We start from the raw sequence: 16,654 nt of genomic DNA, 5'->3' as shown, positions 1-16,654 counted from the left end.
CAGAGAAATTCGCTGTACCAGATAAATCTGTCTCTCTCTCTCTGTTTTTTAGACGACCTGAAAGGGGGCGTGTTTCAAGATATGCAATGGAGTAGACCAAACTAAACAGGGAGGGAGGGCAAAACACTCATCCAAACAAATGCTTCATTAAATTGGTGGTATTGCCGGTTTTGGTTGCAATACTCTTATCGCATATGTTGCACTTTGCTGACTCGGCATCCACTTTTACACTTTAGACCTCACTTTAGACTTGAATAAGGCAATAAAACATACAGAACATTGGTTCCCGGGAGTTTTTAGAACTGGAGCTTGCAGCCTAGAATTTTTCTTTCTAAATTATGTGAAAATCATCTTGTTTACTCACTCACAGAAAACAATATATTGATTTAAATTTTCTAAGACACTTTTTGTTGGTAAAAGTCATATGCGAGTAGGTGTCAACTATCATGAATATCATTGTGATTTACACCTGAGAAGACAAAGAAAGGCCTGCATAATGAGCTGTTTAATGAGCTGCATAATGAGCTGTTTAATGAGCTGCATAATGAGCCTCTCAGTCAGCTTGTGTCACTGAGAGGGAAGAGTTACAAGAAAGAATGTGAGAACAAAATAAATCTATATTATTTTATGTTTGTAGTTTATTTAGAATATATTTATTTATCCCACAACATACTATCCACTTGTGAGTGCAGTTAAACAGTTTTAGGAACAATCAAAGCTGACTTTGATAAACATCATTACTCCAGTCACACAATCCTTCAGAAATCCTTTTAACAATCTTATTTTCTACAAAAAAACATTTACTGTTATTATTATTATTCCTATTATTATTATTATTAATGTTGAAAAGAGCTGAGAATATTTTTCAGGTTTTTTAGGGGGAATAATTTGAAAGAACAAGTTTGTTACATTTGTTACAGTATCTTTATTTGTTACATTTATATTATTTACATCAAGCTTTTCAATGGTATAGTAGTTGTAGTTTATATTAAATTGTAGTTTATAATAATATAATAATAATAATAATAATTCACTAGCGCTTTTCTAGGCACTCAAAGCGCTTTACATAGTCTGGGGGTATCTCCTCATCCACCACCAGTGTGCAGCATCCACCTGGATGATGCGACGGCAGCCATAGTGCGCCAGAACGCCCACCACACACCAGCTTACTGGTGGAGAGGAGACAGAGTGATGAAGCCAATCAGCAGATATGGGGATTGTTAGGAGGCCATGATGGTCAGAGGCCAATGGGCGAATTTAGCCAGGATGCCGAGGTCACACCTCTACTCTTTTCGAAAGACATCCTGGGATTTTTACTGACCACAGAGAGTCAGGACCTCGGTTTAACGTCTCATCCGAAGGACGGTGCTTGTCGACAGTATAGTGTCCCCATCACTACACTGGGGAGCTAGGACCCACACAGACCACAGGGTTAGCACCCCCTGCTGGCCTCACTAGCACCTCTTCCAGCAGCAACCTAGTTTTCTCAGGAGGTCTCCCATCCAGGTACTGACCAGGCTCAGCCCTGCTTAGCTTCAGTGGGAAACCGGTCTTGGGCTCCAGGGTGATAGAAAAAGTCTAACTAGTAAAATGTTTACACGTTATGTGAAAACTAGTACAAGTATATAAATAAATAAAAAGAGACTTACTCATGTTTATGATCTATGCTGAATAAAGTGCTTCATTCTTTTTTTTCTGAGGAAATCCATTTCTCAAATCCTCAACCACATCACATCTTTTTGGGGTGAATTAAGTCTTATTCCTCTCATCGCGAAGCAAACAGTAAAATAAAAAAACCTGAACAGTTTCGCTGCTTTTTCTTCTGTTATGGGCGTATTCAAGCCACTCGCTTCAGTTTGAATCTGAATAGCGCGTTCATAATAATAATAATAATAATAATAATAAATTTTATTTGTAATGCACTTTACATTTGAAACAAATCTCAAAGTGCTACAATTAAGATCAATTAGAAAGGATAAAATACTAAAAGGTTTAATAGTTAAGTCACAAGTTCTCCTAAAAAAAAGAAATGTTTTTAGTCCTTTTTTAAAATTCTCAATAGTTTGAGGTGCCCTCAGATGGTCAGGAAGGGCATTCCAAATCCGAGGATCGGCAGAGCAAGAAGCCCGATCACCCATAGTGCTGAGCTTTGTCTTGGGGAGAAGGAGGCAGTTTAAATTTGTCGTAGTCGGAGGTGTGAGTAGTTTTTTCAGATGGGGGGGGGGGGCATTTCCATAGATACACTGGTAGGTTAGAAGGGAGATCTTACACCAAGATTGGTGACAGTTGTGGAGGGGGGAATGACATGATCAGTGATAGTTATACCAGTAATGGAGGAAGACTGGGTTTGACGTGGTGTGCCAACAAGAATTGCCTCCGTTTTAGAGCTGTTTAGCTGGAGGAAGTTGTGCTTCATCCACACCCTTATCTCCTCCAGACAGGCAGTGAGTGTTGAAGATGAAGATGAGGTTGGTGAAATTTTGATGTACAGTTGTGTGTCATCAGCATAGCAGTGAAATGAGACTCCATAGCGGCTAATGACATGGCCAAGAGTGATCATGTAAATGTTGAAGAGAATGGGGCCAAGGACTGACCCCTGAGGGACCCCGCAGGTAACTGTGTGTTGCTGGGACCTTGCACTTCCAAGTGAAATGTACTCTGTTCTGTTAGTGAGATATGATTTAAACCAGTTAAGAGCAGTGCCAGTGAGCCCAATGGTGTGATGCAGCCGGTTTAGAAGTATGCCATGATCCACTGTATCGTGCGGGGGCGTGGTCACATTAGAAGATAATGAAGTGAGACGAGAAAAACGGACATCGCGTTGTTTTCATATGGATTACTTTATCACAGAATATCTGTTTTCGGTGGCACTTGTTTAGTTTAAAAGTAGACATGTCAAGCTTTCTATAGATATCTCTCTCACGTCTCTTCGTTGAGTATTCATGGAGTTAGTTCATTTTAATGACGTGTTTGTAAATGAAGATCAGCGCAGACAAAGGCTGCAGACAGCACACCTTGTTTGTTATCTTTATTTTATAAAAGCACAAAGTTTTGTTGTCATTATGTCTGTATCCAAAAAAAAGTAGACCCTTTACAGATTCGATTGATGTATTGCTCTTATCTGTACGATTAAAACTGAAAGTGTAATTTAAGTTCTTTTCGGGGTTATCAGGAGAAAATGACTGAACGCGTATCCGCGTTAAAAGACTCCAGAGGGTTAATGCAGAACAGAACATTTTTATTCGCAAACATGTCTGTATATGTACAAATCGCTCCACAATCATTTAATCCCGAATCAAATTGAAAGGCATTTGATTGTGGTTCGTAAAATACATGTATAAAATTGATGTAGTACATTGATATTTTTGCGTGCATCTATTAATCATATTGAGTCTAATTTCATCCCATACAAATGTGGCATTGTGTGTGCAATATTATGATTTTAGTCAAGCCCCTCTGTGATTATGAGGGTCCAGCTGGTGTCGTATAGAATCTGTTCAGACATGAGTGTGAGTCTGTCCCCTCTTTCCATCTGAATGATTTACTTTTGTCTTGTTTTTATAGCCCTTTGTCATGTTTTTAGGCGTCGTCAGTTTCCATAAACTCAACAGGACAGAGTTGTGCGTGCAGCTGGGAAATGAGCCAAACCCAGAGACGAAAGAGTGAAAAATCTGATCTAAAACAACACGAGATTCCTGCCATGGGAAAATCAAGCCTGATAAACTCAGAGTAATCACTGACAGCTGGGTTATACACAAAGTAATAAAAGGATTTGATATATACATTAACTAGGGCTGTTGAGTGTTTCAGTGTTTTCAGTAATCACCAATTAATTGCATATCAGTTTTGGCTAAGAAAAGCATGTTTTTATGCAGATAATGTTACTTATATATGTAAAGAGCTGGGTGTTGGTAGCTATTTTGTGACAAAATAAAAAAATCAGGTAAAATTGAGCTGGCTTTTATTAATTCTATTCAGTAAAAACTCGTTTGTCCCTCTGAGGCTCCAGAAAGTGCCGATTCAGGCTGTTTTCTGTGTGTGTTTTCTCTCAGATGAGGTGTGTGTTATCAGTGAAGATCTCCTCATGCTCTCAGGAACCTAACTGCACATAACACATGAAGTTTAATCAGAAAATGAATGGTTTGTCACATGAAAGTGTCAGTTTCTGTGACTTGCGTGCTGCGTTTGAGGATGAGGTTTATCAGCAGATGAAGCGCTCCGGATGAACCGAGAGATAGAGAGAGAGAGCGGTAATCGATACTCATCTTTCTCGTAGATACAGACCACAGAAAGAAAACAGACTAAATGCTGAGGGTTGATTTTAGTTGCTCTTCTCTATCTCTTATTTAAAGGCTTCAGCTGATGCATGTGATTAGATTTCGAGCTAAAGCAGTAATGTTTTTTAGGAACCAATGCTCATGTCTCGAGTGTTACAGGCTGACTTTTGTATAATGAAGATTTAAATGTCACTAAACTTTACAAAATGGCCCAAAAAATGTACTACTATTTTCACTCTCCTCATGAATGTAATGCATTTATATTTATATTTATTCATTTAGCAGATGATTTTATTCAAAGCAACTTATTATTCAATTCAATTCAAGTTTATTTGTATAGCGCTTTTTACAATACAAATCGTTACAAAGCAACTTTACAGAAAATTGTTTCTACAATATTTAGTAGTAGCTAGTGGTTTGTGCACGTTTGACAGGATTTTAGAAAAAAAAATAAATAATAATAATTACCTTAAATGAGTTTAGTTTAAATACATATCAACGTGTGGTGTTCAGATCTCATCAGTGAGCGTGCGATATCAGCACCCAGATGATGACGGAATAAATGACTGCTCATAATCCAGCAAACGGCATTCACATTGAACAAGAGTGCATGGTTTGTCCAGGGTTTGTTTTTTCTTTTCTTTTCCTCGTCGCTGTTGTTGTAATGTCTGGGAATCCAGAATGCTCATCCATCAACAGAATCATATATTAGCTGAAGCCTGTTTGTTTTAGGTGTTATTATTTATAGCAAACCATATTACAGGTGCTTGGTCAGATTTAAGTTGAACCGCGGTCACAGCGCGTGCCGAACCGTGTGTGGAGAACCAAACTGTTCGGGTTTTTTTCAGTGAACCATGCCACCCCTAATACACGCACAAACACACAGACATGCTTAGACACACAAACACACACTTAAATATATACACACACACACGCTTACACAAACACACTTACACACACGTGCACAAACAAACGTTTACACAAACAATAGACTAAAAATACAAACAATAAACGGTGATTTTCAGGTTTAAAGTGACAGTCTTTATATTAATCGAACAGCAACAACATAGAAATCACTCACTGCTCTTGATTAAAAAGCTTCTGTAACTTTATTAAAGAATAATCTTTAAATTATACAGTCAAATATGCAATGCTGTTTTACATTTGATTACTTTATTCAATTTCTGTACCTAAAAATTTATGCTAGACCTACATAAAAAAACAAAACTGAAAACCACTGTTTATTGTTTGTATCTTTAGTCTATTGTTTGTGTAATTGTGTGTGTGTAAACGTGTGTTTGTGCACGTGTGTGTGTAGGTGTTTGTGTAAGCGTGTGTGTGTATATATTTAAGTGTGTGTTTGTGTGTCTAAGCGTGTCTGTGTGTTTGTGTGTGTATTAGGGGTGGCATGGTTCACTGAAAAAAAACCCGAACAGTTCGGTTCTCCACACACTGCAATTCATACACAAACACACGGTTACACACAAACGCACGCGTGCACACACCAAACACACACACGGTTACACACACACACGCGCACGCGCTAACACAAACAAACACACACTTTAACATGCACACACATAAACACACAAGCTTACACACACACACTTAAATAAGCAAACACACACACACAGCATGTTGCCTTCAAGAGTTTCTCAGCCCAAAGTAGTTTTTTTTTTTTTTTTTTTACAGTTTTTATTTTATTTAATTTTTTATTATTTTTTTGCTCAAGTTTAAGGCAGTAAACCAACTACCATGATCTACAAATTCAAATAATATATATATATATATATGACATCACTACAATGAATAAAAGATTTTCATCTAAAATAAATTTTGCTGGTAAATATGCTTAATTTTTATGAAACTAATGTCTTAATGATCCCATTTTCTTTTGGATTTTGCATCATTTCCCATTAGATTTTGAGAGAATATGACCCAGACACATTAACGACAGGTTTCATGAGCTTCATCCCAGAATGCTCTCATGCATTTAAAAAATATAATTGTAAACTGTACAGAATATAATATCATAATCATTATGAAATATGAGCCAGATTTGTTCTGGAAGGTGAGATTGATTGGCCCAGTCAGTCCAGCTCAGCTCTGGTTCTGCTGTTCTCCATGTGTTCTCAGTGGGAACCGGACCCTGCTCACATGTGGTCAGTCACTCAGAGTCCACGCGCTGCTGTTATCTGCCGTCTCATGTGACCCGGCCGCAGCGGGAAGCTTCATCTGATATTATGTAACAGGGTCGCAGATGTCACGGCCTTGAGCTTTAGCGACGTTCCCGCTGACATTCAGATTACTCAGCAAAACAGCCTTAATATCACAGGAATACTGCAGTTCAGTACTTTACCCAGTACCCCAGTACTAACCTAACCCATGTGGCATTTTCATCTCATTTACATTGAATTTAAATAAAAAAAGAATTCATGCAGAACTGCAGAACTGCTATTCCCCGAAAAGTGACAATGCATTTTTTTTGATTACAGTATCAACTTTTTCCTTCTGACAAGTTCACCTAAATGTAGATCCAAATGAATCAATAATAGTCATAGAGTAGATAGATCTCAGATCATTGCTTGAGTTCATATTGAGATTTCTGTGCTCCGTTATCAAAGATTCAAAGTCTGCCGTCAGAAATCAGTTTAAGATCTCTTCTAAAATGCATGCAAGACAAATCTTTATAAAGACAACATCCAATCCCATACTTCACCTTTAAGAGTTTAGGGTGTGTGTAAATGCCACTGTCCTGATAGATGAGCTCTGTTTATTTAGTGTTTCATGGCGCATGTTTTTGTTGTGTGTGCTCAGTTTCCGCTGGTGAACATTGATTCTCCGTCAATCACTGAAGCGCAGAGGAAAGCAGCACTGAGGCACAGATGACCACAGTTCATGTTAGAGATCTCGCATTCGTTTGATTAGAGAGCCTGACCTGTGCTGGTCAATTTACCCGACTCTGAGTCAGAAAATGCGCTCTTGTGCTTATGATTTATGATACAGCTGGAAGCAGACCGCAAGAGACTTTTTACTTGGTACAGCATCTTAAAACATGCATGGCATGAAGAGCCAGAGTCTGTTTGTTCATTTAATTCAACAATTAAAACCAAATTCAATATTTTAAAAAAAAATATATTTTTTCAAAATATTTTAGGTTGTTAGGTGGTCATCAGGGTGTTGTGGTGGGTTTTCGGGGTATAACGTGTTCATTAGGGTGTTTTGGTTGTGATGTGATGTGGTTGCCAGTAAGGGTGTGCACGGATAGTCGAACATTCGAATATTCGTTCTGCTCTAATTATTCGATAAATAAAAATGATATTCGAATTTCGCAAAAAAAAAAAAAAATATTTAAAGGTGTATGCAAGCAAAAAATAATTAATGAATGATTAAGGGGCCATTCACATATCGCGCCTAATAACGCGTGGAAAAGGTTATGCGCGCCGCTCTCTCCTTCTTTCCAAAGCGCTCGGGCAGAAGCGCTCCTGAGGCTAAGCAACAATGACGCGCTCTCTCCATGAAGACGCGGAAATTTCAGCAAAGGATAAATGGATTTGCAGCACAAAAAAAATCGCTTTCAGTAGCTCTGCTACTAAATTTATTTCAAAATGGCAATCCATATACAGCTATGATCAGGTGTTCCTTCATCTTGGCTGAGCTTTCAATGTTGTTACAGGAAAGGATGAAGCTAAATGTTTAGTTCTTGTCACATGACCTGCGGTGCGCTTGTGGCATTCAGAAAGTTGAGATGTTTTTAACTCAATGCTGTGCGGACGCGCCTGGAAAAACCGGACCGCGTCCCACCGCGTGCGCATCGCGACCGCGTCGCTTCCATTATGAGCGCGCATACCGCGCGCCTACATTGGAAATAACGAACTTGAGCATACAAAAGACGCGATATGTGAACGCCCCCTAAAAGAACTGCGGTCTTCTACAGTACTTCAAATATGGCGTGGAGAATCACAGAAAGTGATCCAAGAACATTGTAGCGGCATCTCTCAAGCAACGAATAAACACAGCTAACTTGGAGAATGCAGTGAAAACTCCTCTTCTCGCGTCTGCCCTAGACCCTCGGCACAAACATCTCAGGTTTCTCGATGAAAACATGAGAGAAGTAAGAAAAAAAAAACTTTTGAACATTATCAGAACATTTTCCTTGATGCGAGTGGTGCGTCACCAACGATGAAGATGCAATGCCCACTCGTTGGAAAAGGCTGAGCCAGTTCTCCAGCGATGATTACAGAGAGTCCAGCCAGGACGAGTGGGAACAGTTCTTGCTGGAGCCATGTATTCCATCATATGAGGATCCCATTCAGTGGTAAACGAAAACACAAAGCGCTTCACAAAACTGATTCTCTTAGCACACCGTTATTTGTGAGTCCCGCCAATGTCTGTGCCGTCAGAGCGCGTTTTCTCCGCGGCCGGCCTTATTGTTAACAGGAGCCGACTTTCCCCCAATCATGTTTACATGCCCGTATTTCTTAACAAGAACATTTGAAACAATAAAAAAAAAGCAAAAAAGATTTGCTGACAGTTTAAAAGTTAAGTGTAAGCTACATTCTGTACAATAGCCTAATTGCTGCAGGCTGCTTTACGTTTTTTCTTTGTTCACTTTTTTTTTTTTTTTTTTTTGCTTTTAATCTGTACTTTTGTTTGTTTGCACGCATTGTTAAAGGTTTTCAGCTACAAAACACGATGTGTAATGTTCAAGCTTATTGTGTGTAAGCTTGTTCAAAATGACGAAAACAAATGTTGCTGAAAAATAACGTCTGACTCATTAAACTTAATTTAAATAAACAAATATTTGAATATTCATTTTTTGTGAATGACCGAATGTGATATTTGTGGAAAACGCCCATCCCTAGTTGCCAGGGTGTTGTGGGTGGTTACAGGGTGTTTTGTGGGTAAAAGGGTATTGTGGATGGTTGTTAGGGTGTTGTGTGGTTGCTACGGTGTTGTGTGTGGTAACAGGTTGTTTTGGGTGGTTACTAGGGTGTTGTAGGTGGTTACTAGGGGGTTGTGTGGTTGCTAGGGTGTTGTGGGTGGTTGCTAGGGTGTTGTGGGTGGTTACAGGGTGTTGTGGGTGGTTACAGGGTGTTGTGTGGTTGCTAGGGTGTTGTGGGTGGTTACAGGGTGTGGTGTGGTTGCTAGGGTGTTGTGGGTGGTTACAGGGTGTTGTGGGTGGTTACAGGGTGTTGTGGGTGGTTACAGGGTGTTGTGTGGTTGCTAGGGTGTTGTGGGTGGTTACAGGGTGTTGTGTGGTTGCCAGGGTGTTGTGGGTGGTTACAGGGTGTTGTGTGGTTGCTATGGTGATGTGGGTGGTTACAGGGTGTTGTGTGGTTGCCAGGGTGTTGTGGGTGGTTACAGGATGTTGTGTGGTTGCCAGGGTGTTGTGGGTGGTTACAGGGTGTTGTGTGGTTGCTAGGGTGTTGTGGGTGGTTAAGGGCTGTCAACGAATATTCTAAATTTGAATATGTATTCGAATAGTTTTAAAAAAACGAATTCCGAAGGTGAAAATTAATACTCGAATAAAAAAAAAAAGTGGAATAAAAGGCCCGCGGTAGTAGAGGCGTGGTTGTCTGCTTTGCGATTGGACGCGCTAGCGCGCCTGAGGGTTCAGGGACAGGTCACAGCCTCACAGGAGTCACACTGTCTGGCACAGCATCACTACTGAAAGTTGACGCGTCTTCATGGAAGATGCCAGCAAGTGCAGAGCCCAACTCCGCAGCAGAGAAAATGAGGTAAAATTGTTGACCCGCGAGATTGTTGTATGCAAGCTATTTAAGATACAGTTAGCATACCATTCGACAACTAGCAACATGAGGTCACATCTCAAAAATGTGCACCCAAATGAGCATGGCATAATGTGTGGAACTCCAGCTAAACAATCACGTCTTGACATTTAACATTACTTTGCATCGCCCGCCGCAAGCACTTTGTCTGCAACTCGACAAGAGGCCATAACGGATAAAATAATTTCGTTCATTTGTAAGGACATGAGACCGATCAGTATCGCGGATGGGGCACGCTTCGGGGAGTTCTGTCAAGCAATGGATCCGAGGTTTGATTATTTATCGTTTCATGTCAAGGAAAAGATCCATGTTTACCACAGCACAGCTCGCTCGGAGCATTCAATGTCAGTTCTACATGCTGTAAAACTTCAATTAATATTAATAATATTTGTTTCAATCACTGAATGAAGCCTGCTATATTTGGGACAACAGTCGCGACCTTAAATTGCTTGCACAAAAATTTGTTTGTTCATTTAAACCATTATGCGCAGAGAACGTGAGGGTGAGAGAGCGTGAGGTCTGCAGTCTTGGCCATTAGTTGATTTCCTTGTTTTTGTGTAGGTAATACGTTTTCATATATGTTTAAACTTAAATAGACTATCTATACTATCTATACAGTTATGTCTCCCTGTTATTGACGTAATGTGCGTCATTGACAACATGCGCAACCAGCTGTTCGAATAGTTCGAATATTCGTGTATTTTTTAGAGGGAATATTCGAACGTCAATTTTGAGCAATTTTGACAGCCCTAGGGTGGTTACAGGGTGTTGTGTGGTTGCTAGGGTGTTGTGTGGTTGCTAGGGTGTTGTGGGTGGTTACAGGGTGTTGTGTGGTTGCTAGGGTGTTGTGGGTGGTTGCCAGGGTGTTGTGGGTGGTTACAGGGTGTTGTGTGGTTGCTAGGGTGTTGTGGGTGGTTACAGGGTGTTGTGTGGTTGCCAGGGTGTTGTGGGTGGTTACAGTGTGTTGTGTGGTTGCTATGGTGTTGTGGGTGGTTACAGGGTGTTGTGTGGTTGCCAGGGTGTTGTGGGTGGTTACAGGGTGTTGTGTGGTTGCTAGGGTGTTGTGGGTGGTTTCAGGGTGTTGTGTGGTTGCTAGGGTGTTGTGGGTGGTTTCAGGGTGTTGTGTGGTTGCTAGGGTGTTGTGGGTGGTTACAGGGTGTTGTGTGGTTGCTAGGTTGTTGTGGGTAGGTGAAGGAGGTGTCAGTTCACCTCACTCTGCCAACAAACACTGGCCGCTGACTTACTGATCTTAAGATTTCAGCCCTTTACTGTTTTTCAGCATGAAATCAAACTATCTTATTTAATTAATTCATCGTTTTGTCTTTATCATCTATAATCACCCTTTGAAATAATTTTTTTAAACCACCTTCATACAAACACTTTTCAACATCCAATTAATTCACTGTGGCTGAAGCTGTTTTTCTTCTACAGTATGTTTCTAGTTGAGAATCTCGTTGCATGCTGAAATGCATGAGTTTTTGAGTTGAACTCTGTTCTGTAAACAGCAGGAATCAGTCAGAGAAGCTGCTCTTCTGATGGTCAGAAATACAGATCTTCAGCGCCACCTTTTGCTCATTCATAAAATATACTTTTTTCATTCATGAAAAAAGTTCAATTCTGTGTAAATATTATGTTTATATCATTTAATTTCTTAATTCATATTTTGGGTTTTCATGAATGAGGCCCATGCTGCGTTTATCAAGTGTAACTTGAATTTTATTTACAGGTTCAGATTAGATCTCTATATATGTATTTATTTATTCTTTTATTTATTAATTCATTCTAATTCTACTTAAGCACAATAAAGAAAATAACGTTTGTTTTGAGGAAAATTTATATAATGCAATTATTTTAATTAATTATAGTACAACATATACTACCATGAGTAAATACATTACAATTTAAATAATAAACAATATATACAATTTAAATAATTAAATTCATGGCACTGCTTTTAATTTATGCTGATTTTAATTAAAATAATTGCATTATGCTAAATTAAGTATATACTATACGTTTATATAAACTGATATAAATTAATGTGCCAAAGCAATGAGTAAATACATTGCAATTTAAATCATTTCAATCAATTTAAATAATACATTTATTGAGAATGGGATAAAGATTTTTCATGACAACTTAATGACAATTACACACATTTTACCTCTTAACTGTAAAGTATTTATGCTGTGATATGCATTGTACTGCTCTTAAATTATGCTGATGTCAATTTTAAAAATCATTGTATTCCAGTAATTAAAATCATTGAAGAGAATAATAAAGGAAAACTCAGTAAAAATTTACGTCGGCATACATTTAATGGCAGTGTAACATATGCTAGCATGATGAATAAATAATTTGTAAACTTTTATTTATTTATAAAATTCAATTATCAACTAATGCTATGAAATTGTTTTTTTTTTTTTTTTTTTTCGAGTGTCACATGACTGAAAAAATCTTGGGAGTTCTTTGACAATCCTGTTCATGAATTACCCGCAGCTTCTCCAGATTTTGTTTCCACACTCCGAATCTATGGCTGATTTGGGTTGTTGTTCGTTGTTTATTCAGAGGACGTCCTGGCGAAGGACACAGGAGAATGTGCAATATGTCTGGAGGAGCTGGTGCAGGGAGACACCATCGCACGCCTGCCCTGCCTCTGCATCTATCACAAAGGGTAAAGCTGCTAACATACGTGTGTGTGTGTGTGTGTGTGTGTGTGTGTGTGTGTGTCGTACAGTAACTCTGCTTCTCTTCCAGCTGTATTGACGAGTGGTTTGAAGTGAACCGATCGTGTCCTGAACATCCTTCAGATTAGCAGCGCCTCTCTCACCTTTGCACAGGTAACACATGGTAATAATGCAAGTGCATTTAAATAAAAACTGACAGTTTTAAAATTAAAGTCCTCTTATTGTTTGTCATTCATGAGCATGTTACACAACATTTAATATAATGTCACAGGTTAAATGCATTGCAGATGCATATTGCAGGAGTCATTTTCATGATATTATGCAAACATGCTACTATACTTTCTGGTTTTCAAACTTGAATGTGCAAAGTGAGTATAAACAGCTCCACAGTCTCTTGTTATCTTACAGCATGCACATATTATTTTAAGAAAAGACACTGAAGTTCAACTACGGTAATAGGTATCAGATACATCCCCAGCTGAGTGATTATTTACAAATCACAAGCATTTTTTGTATGAGGATTTTTCTGAAATGTTTTATTTAAATATGCAAGCAAAGCATTATCTAATTAAACATGCACTATTGCATATATTTTCCAGAAGGTGAATCTGAACATTGGATAAATCCAGGTTCAAAATTCCAGTTTGATTTTGTCGACACATTAAAGGTTTTTCCAGAACCTGGATTTGTATTTTTCTTTATCACTGTGTAAATCATAAAATACTGTCAGAAGCCAGAAAACAAACACATTTGCTACATGTTTTTATGAATTTGTTTAAAAATCAGGTGAATAATGTGAACGAACCCTTCAGAATATAGGAGGGGGGAAAGAAACTCATTTTGAAAAAAATGTGAGATAAAATAAACACTTAAATATGCATTTTAGATGTTTTTTTTTTCTTTTCCACTAATCAGAAACAGCACATTATGGAACGCCAAGTGGCTCAAAATCTCAAAACATTGCATTAAAATCAGTGTTTTTGGCTTTAAATCATGCTGATGCTCTTTAATCGTTGTGTTTTGTTTCGTGTCTCCAGCCTCCTGGTCGTGAGAAGCACCACAATGTGAATTCTCTTCCTTCTCGTAGACTCTGTGACTTTGGTCTCTTCTCGTAGCAAGGCCCTACATAGTCGCCATATATAAACCCTAGTGTGCCAAAACTCATTCAGGGAAACGCTTTCCTCATCACAGTCCATCGGAAACCCCAACAGTTGTGGAGAGTTTCTCCTCCGTCACACAGATGTCCAATCAGGATCTAGCAGGAGTTCACTTCATTGGCTGTCTCTGATTGGCCGGACTCAGGGTCAGCTGACTGTGTGGATTATATATCGGACGACCGGGTTGATCGTTCTCTGTTCAATGGGACTGTCTCTCTTAGTGCCTTAATTTTCAGATTCCAAGAGCCGACGCGACGGCTGCATTTGGGATGTTCTTCAGAGGAAGGGCTCCATGGACTCGGAGAAATACGCCTGGATGTGATGGGACATGAGCCCTGATTCGGGTCGCCCCTGAACTCTACTGAGCCATTATTTCTCTCTGTCTCTCGCTACGCGAATGGTGAAATATCCCGTGCATCTCGAGTCTCGGATAAAGATTCACATGACGTCTGCACCGTCTCAAGATCATTTTTGCATCACGTTTTATTTGTTGAGATAAATCTGGGCCTCAATTCAACACACCACTGACTTCTGTCTCTCTATGTAGAGTGAATCTCATCAAAACATGTCAAAATCAGAAGAAACAAATCCAAAATTATATTTTACATGAAGAAAATGAATTTTAATAAAATGCAATTTATTTTTAGGTCTGAATTATTTTAATGGCAGTGCTACAAATACTACCATGATGAGCTAATACATTGCAATTTAAATAATAAATAATATATACAATTTAAATGATACATTGATATTCACTGTACTGCTCTTAATTCATGCTGATCTTAATTAAAATAATTGCATATATATATATATATATATATATATATATATATATATATATATATAATATAATATAATATCTTTTTTTTTTTATAAATTAAATGGCTGAACAACAAATACGATCATGGTGAATAAATACATTACAAATGTACAAATAAATACTACCTAATCTTTTTTTTTCATTTGGATTTTTCACAATTATACACTTTTACTCCTTCAGTACAGTTATTTATGCACTGATTAATTGTACTGCTCTTAAAAAAAAAAATCATTGTATTCCACTGATAAAAAACATTTCTGAGAAAAATAAAAGAAAGCTCAAAATAAATCTTTCCATTTAAATTAGCATAAATGTAATGGTTTAAATGATGAATAAATACACTACAATTTAAACAATACATAATAATTAAAATTTATTTTTTAGGATTTAGATTGTATTTTTTTTTTTTTTTTTTTTTTTTTTTTTACATTTTTCAGAATTGCACATTTTCCCCCATCGTTACAAGTATTTATACATCATGATTCATCATATTAATTGTGTTGCTTTTAATTTATACTGGTTTTAAAAAAAATCACTGTACTCCAGTTCTAAAAGGGAATAATAAATAATATTAGTTACATTTGAAATCAGAATAATTTTAATGGCAGTACAAATATGTACATAATGTAATTTTAAATACATTAATTATTGATTATATAATTTATTGGCAAATAAAAAATAAGTACTAAAATGCACTTCTTTTTCTTTATGTAAAATAAAATTTTAATAATTTCTTTTGATATTGTGATGAAAAATGGCATTTCTAGACAGGTTTTGTTAAGACTCAAGTAAAGTCTTAACCTTAACTTAAGTCTAAAGTCTCAGTCTTAAGTAAAGCCTCAAGCGGTTGAGTTGTTAAGTGCCATAACAGCTTTAAAATGCAGCTAATCGTTTGTTGATGGAAATGAGAACCGGTTTCAATGTGAGGTTCATTTCTGCAGGTTTTCTGGAAACGTGAGAAGATCCATGACATGTTGCATCAGAAACACCACTATTTTTAAAAAGCCTTATCAGATATTAGATCATTTGCAATGTTTCTTTTATGAGATATCATTAGGTGATTAATAAATCCATGCTGATATTCTTTGACAATTTGCTGCTTTACGCAAACGTCTGTTTCCAGCAGATCTGAACCTGATGCATCCGGCCGGATCAAAGCTTGTGATGCACACTGTTTGTTTAGTTTGCCACCGAACTATTTGCTACTCATTTCTCATCCTTGCAGCAGTCGAGAGAAACATAACAGCTAGTTACGCAACTTCCTGAAGAGATGCAAAGGAAGCAAACAGAAACATCTCAATGTGAAAGGTTAACACTGGCCACCCGGATGATCATAAGGTTTTTATTTTTTAATGATTTAGAAATAATGTGACATTCCATATGTGTAAAAAAAAAATGTACAGAGTTAATGAGATTAAAAACAGCTAAATCTTTTGAAGCACAGATCTTTACATACTTGTCTGGATGTCCTTCTGTGTGTGTGTGTGTGTGTGTGTGTGTGTGTGTGTGTGTGTGTGTGTGTGTGAGAGAGAGATTTATTTGCAATGTTTTTTAATCATCTACTTGACTACAATCACTGAATGCATTAAATGATTTCTCCGATTGATAAAAGCAAATACATGAATATATAAAATAGATTAAAAATCCTGATAACACTTGAAGTCTTTATGCATAATGCATTACAAGACATTCATAATGTGTAATGTAATGCATTATATCTTTTCAGAAATAATTGTAACCAAATGCATTTGCAGATTCTTTTGTCATGTTCCTGGTTTGTTTGTTGTGTGTCAATGCATTTTACTTTCTGAAGGTGTAACAATGAACGAAATGTATAGTACAATTATTCACGAGATCATGCAGTGCATTAAAAAAATACTTCTAAAATGAAATGTATAAAAAGTAGGGATGCACCTAACTT

At 37.6% G+C, this 16,654-nt stretch overlaps 1 protein-coding gene across 1 annotated transcript in view; it reads left to right on the top strand.

The window, feature by feature from the left end:
* LOC132103468 (E3 ubiquitin-protein ligase znrf2-like) overlaps window positions 1-14,559 on the top strand; it is a 47,143-nt gene extending 32,584 nt beyond the window's left edge. The window contains exons 3-5 of the mRNA XM_059508599.1: window positions 12,638-12,743; window positions 12,827-12,909; window positions 13,794-14,559. Coding sequence (XP_059364582.1) covers window positions 12,638-12,743; window positions 12,827-12,884 — 164 coding nt within the window. The 3' untranslated portion in view covers window positions 12,885-12,909; window positions 13,794-14,559. The remainder of the gene's footprint in view (window positions 1-12,637; window positions 12,744-12,826; window positions 12,910-13,793) is intronic.
* The last annotated feature ends 2,095 nt before the right edge of the window (window positions 14,560-16,654 follow it).

This window comes from Carassius carassius, chromosome 24 (assembly GCF_963082965.1).
Source record: "Carassius carassius chromosome 24, fCarCar2.1, whole genome shotgun sequence".
NCBI classification, from domain to species: Eukaryota; Metazoa; Chordata; class Actinopteri; order Cypriniformes; family Cyprinidae; genus Carassius; species Carassius carassius.
The sequence above is the reverse complement of the archived record's forward strand: the minus strand, read 5'-3'. Positions and strand labels throughout refer to the sequence as shown.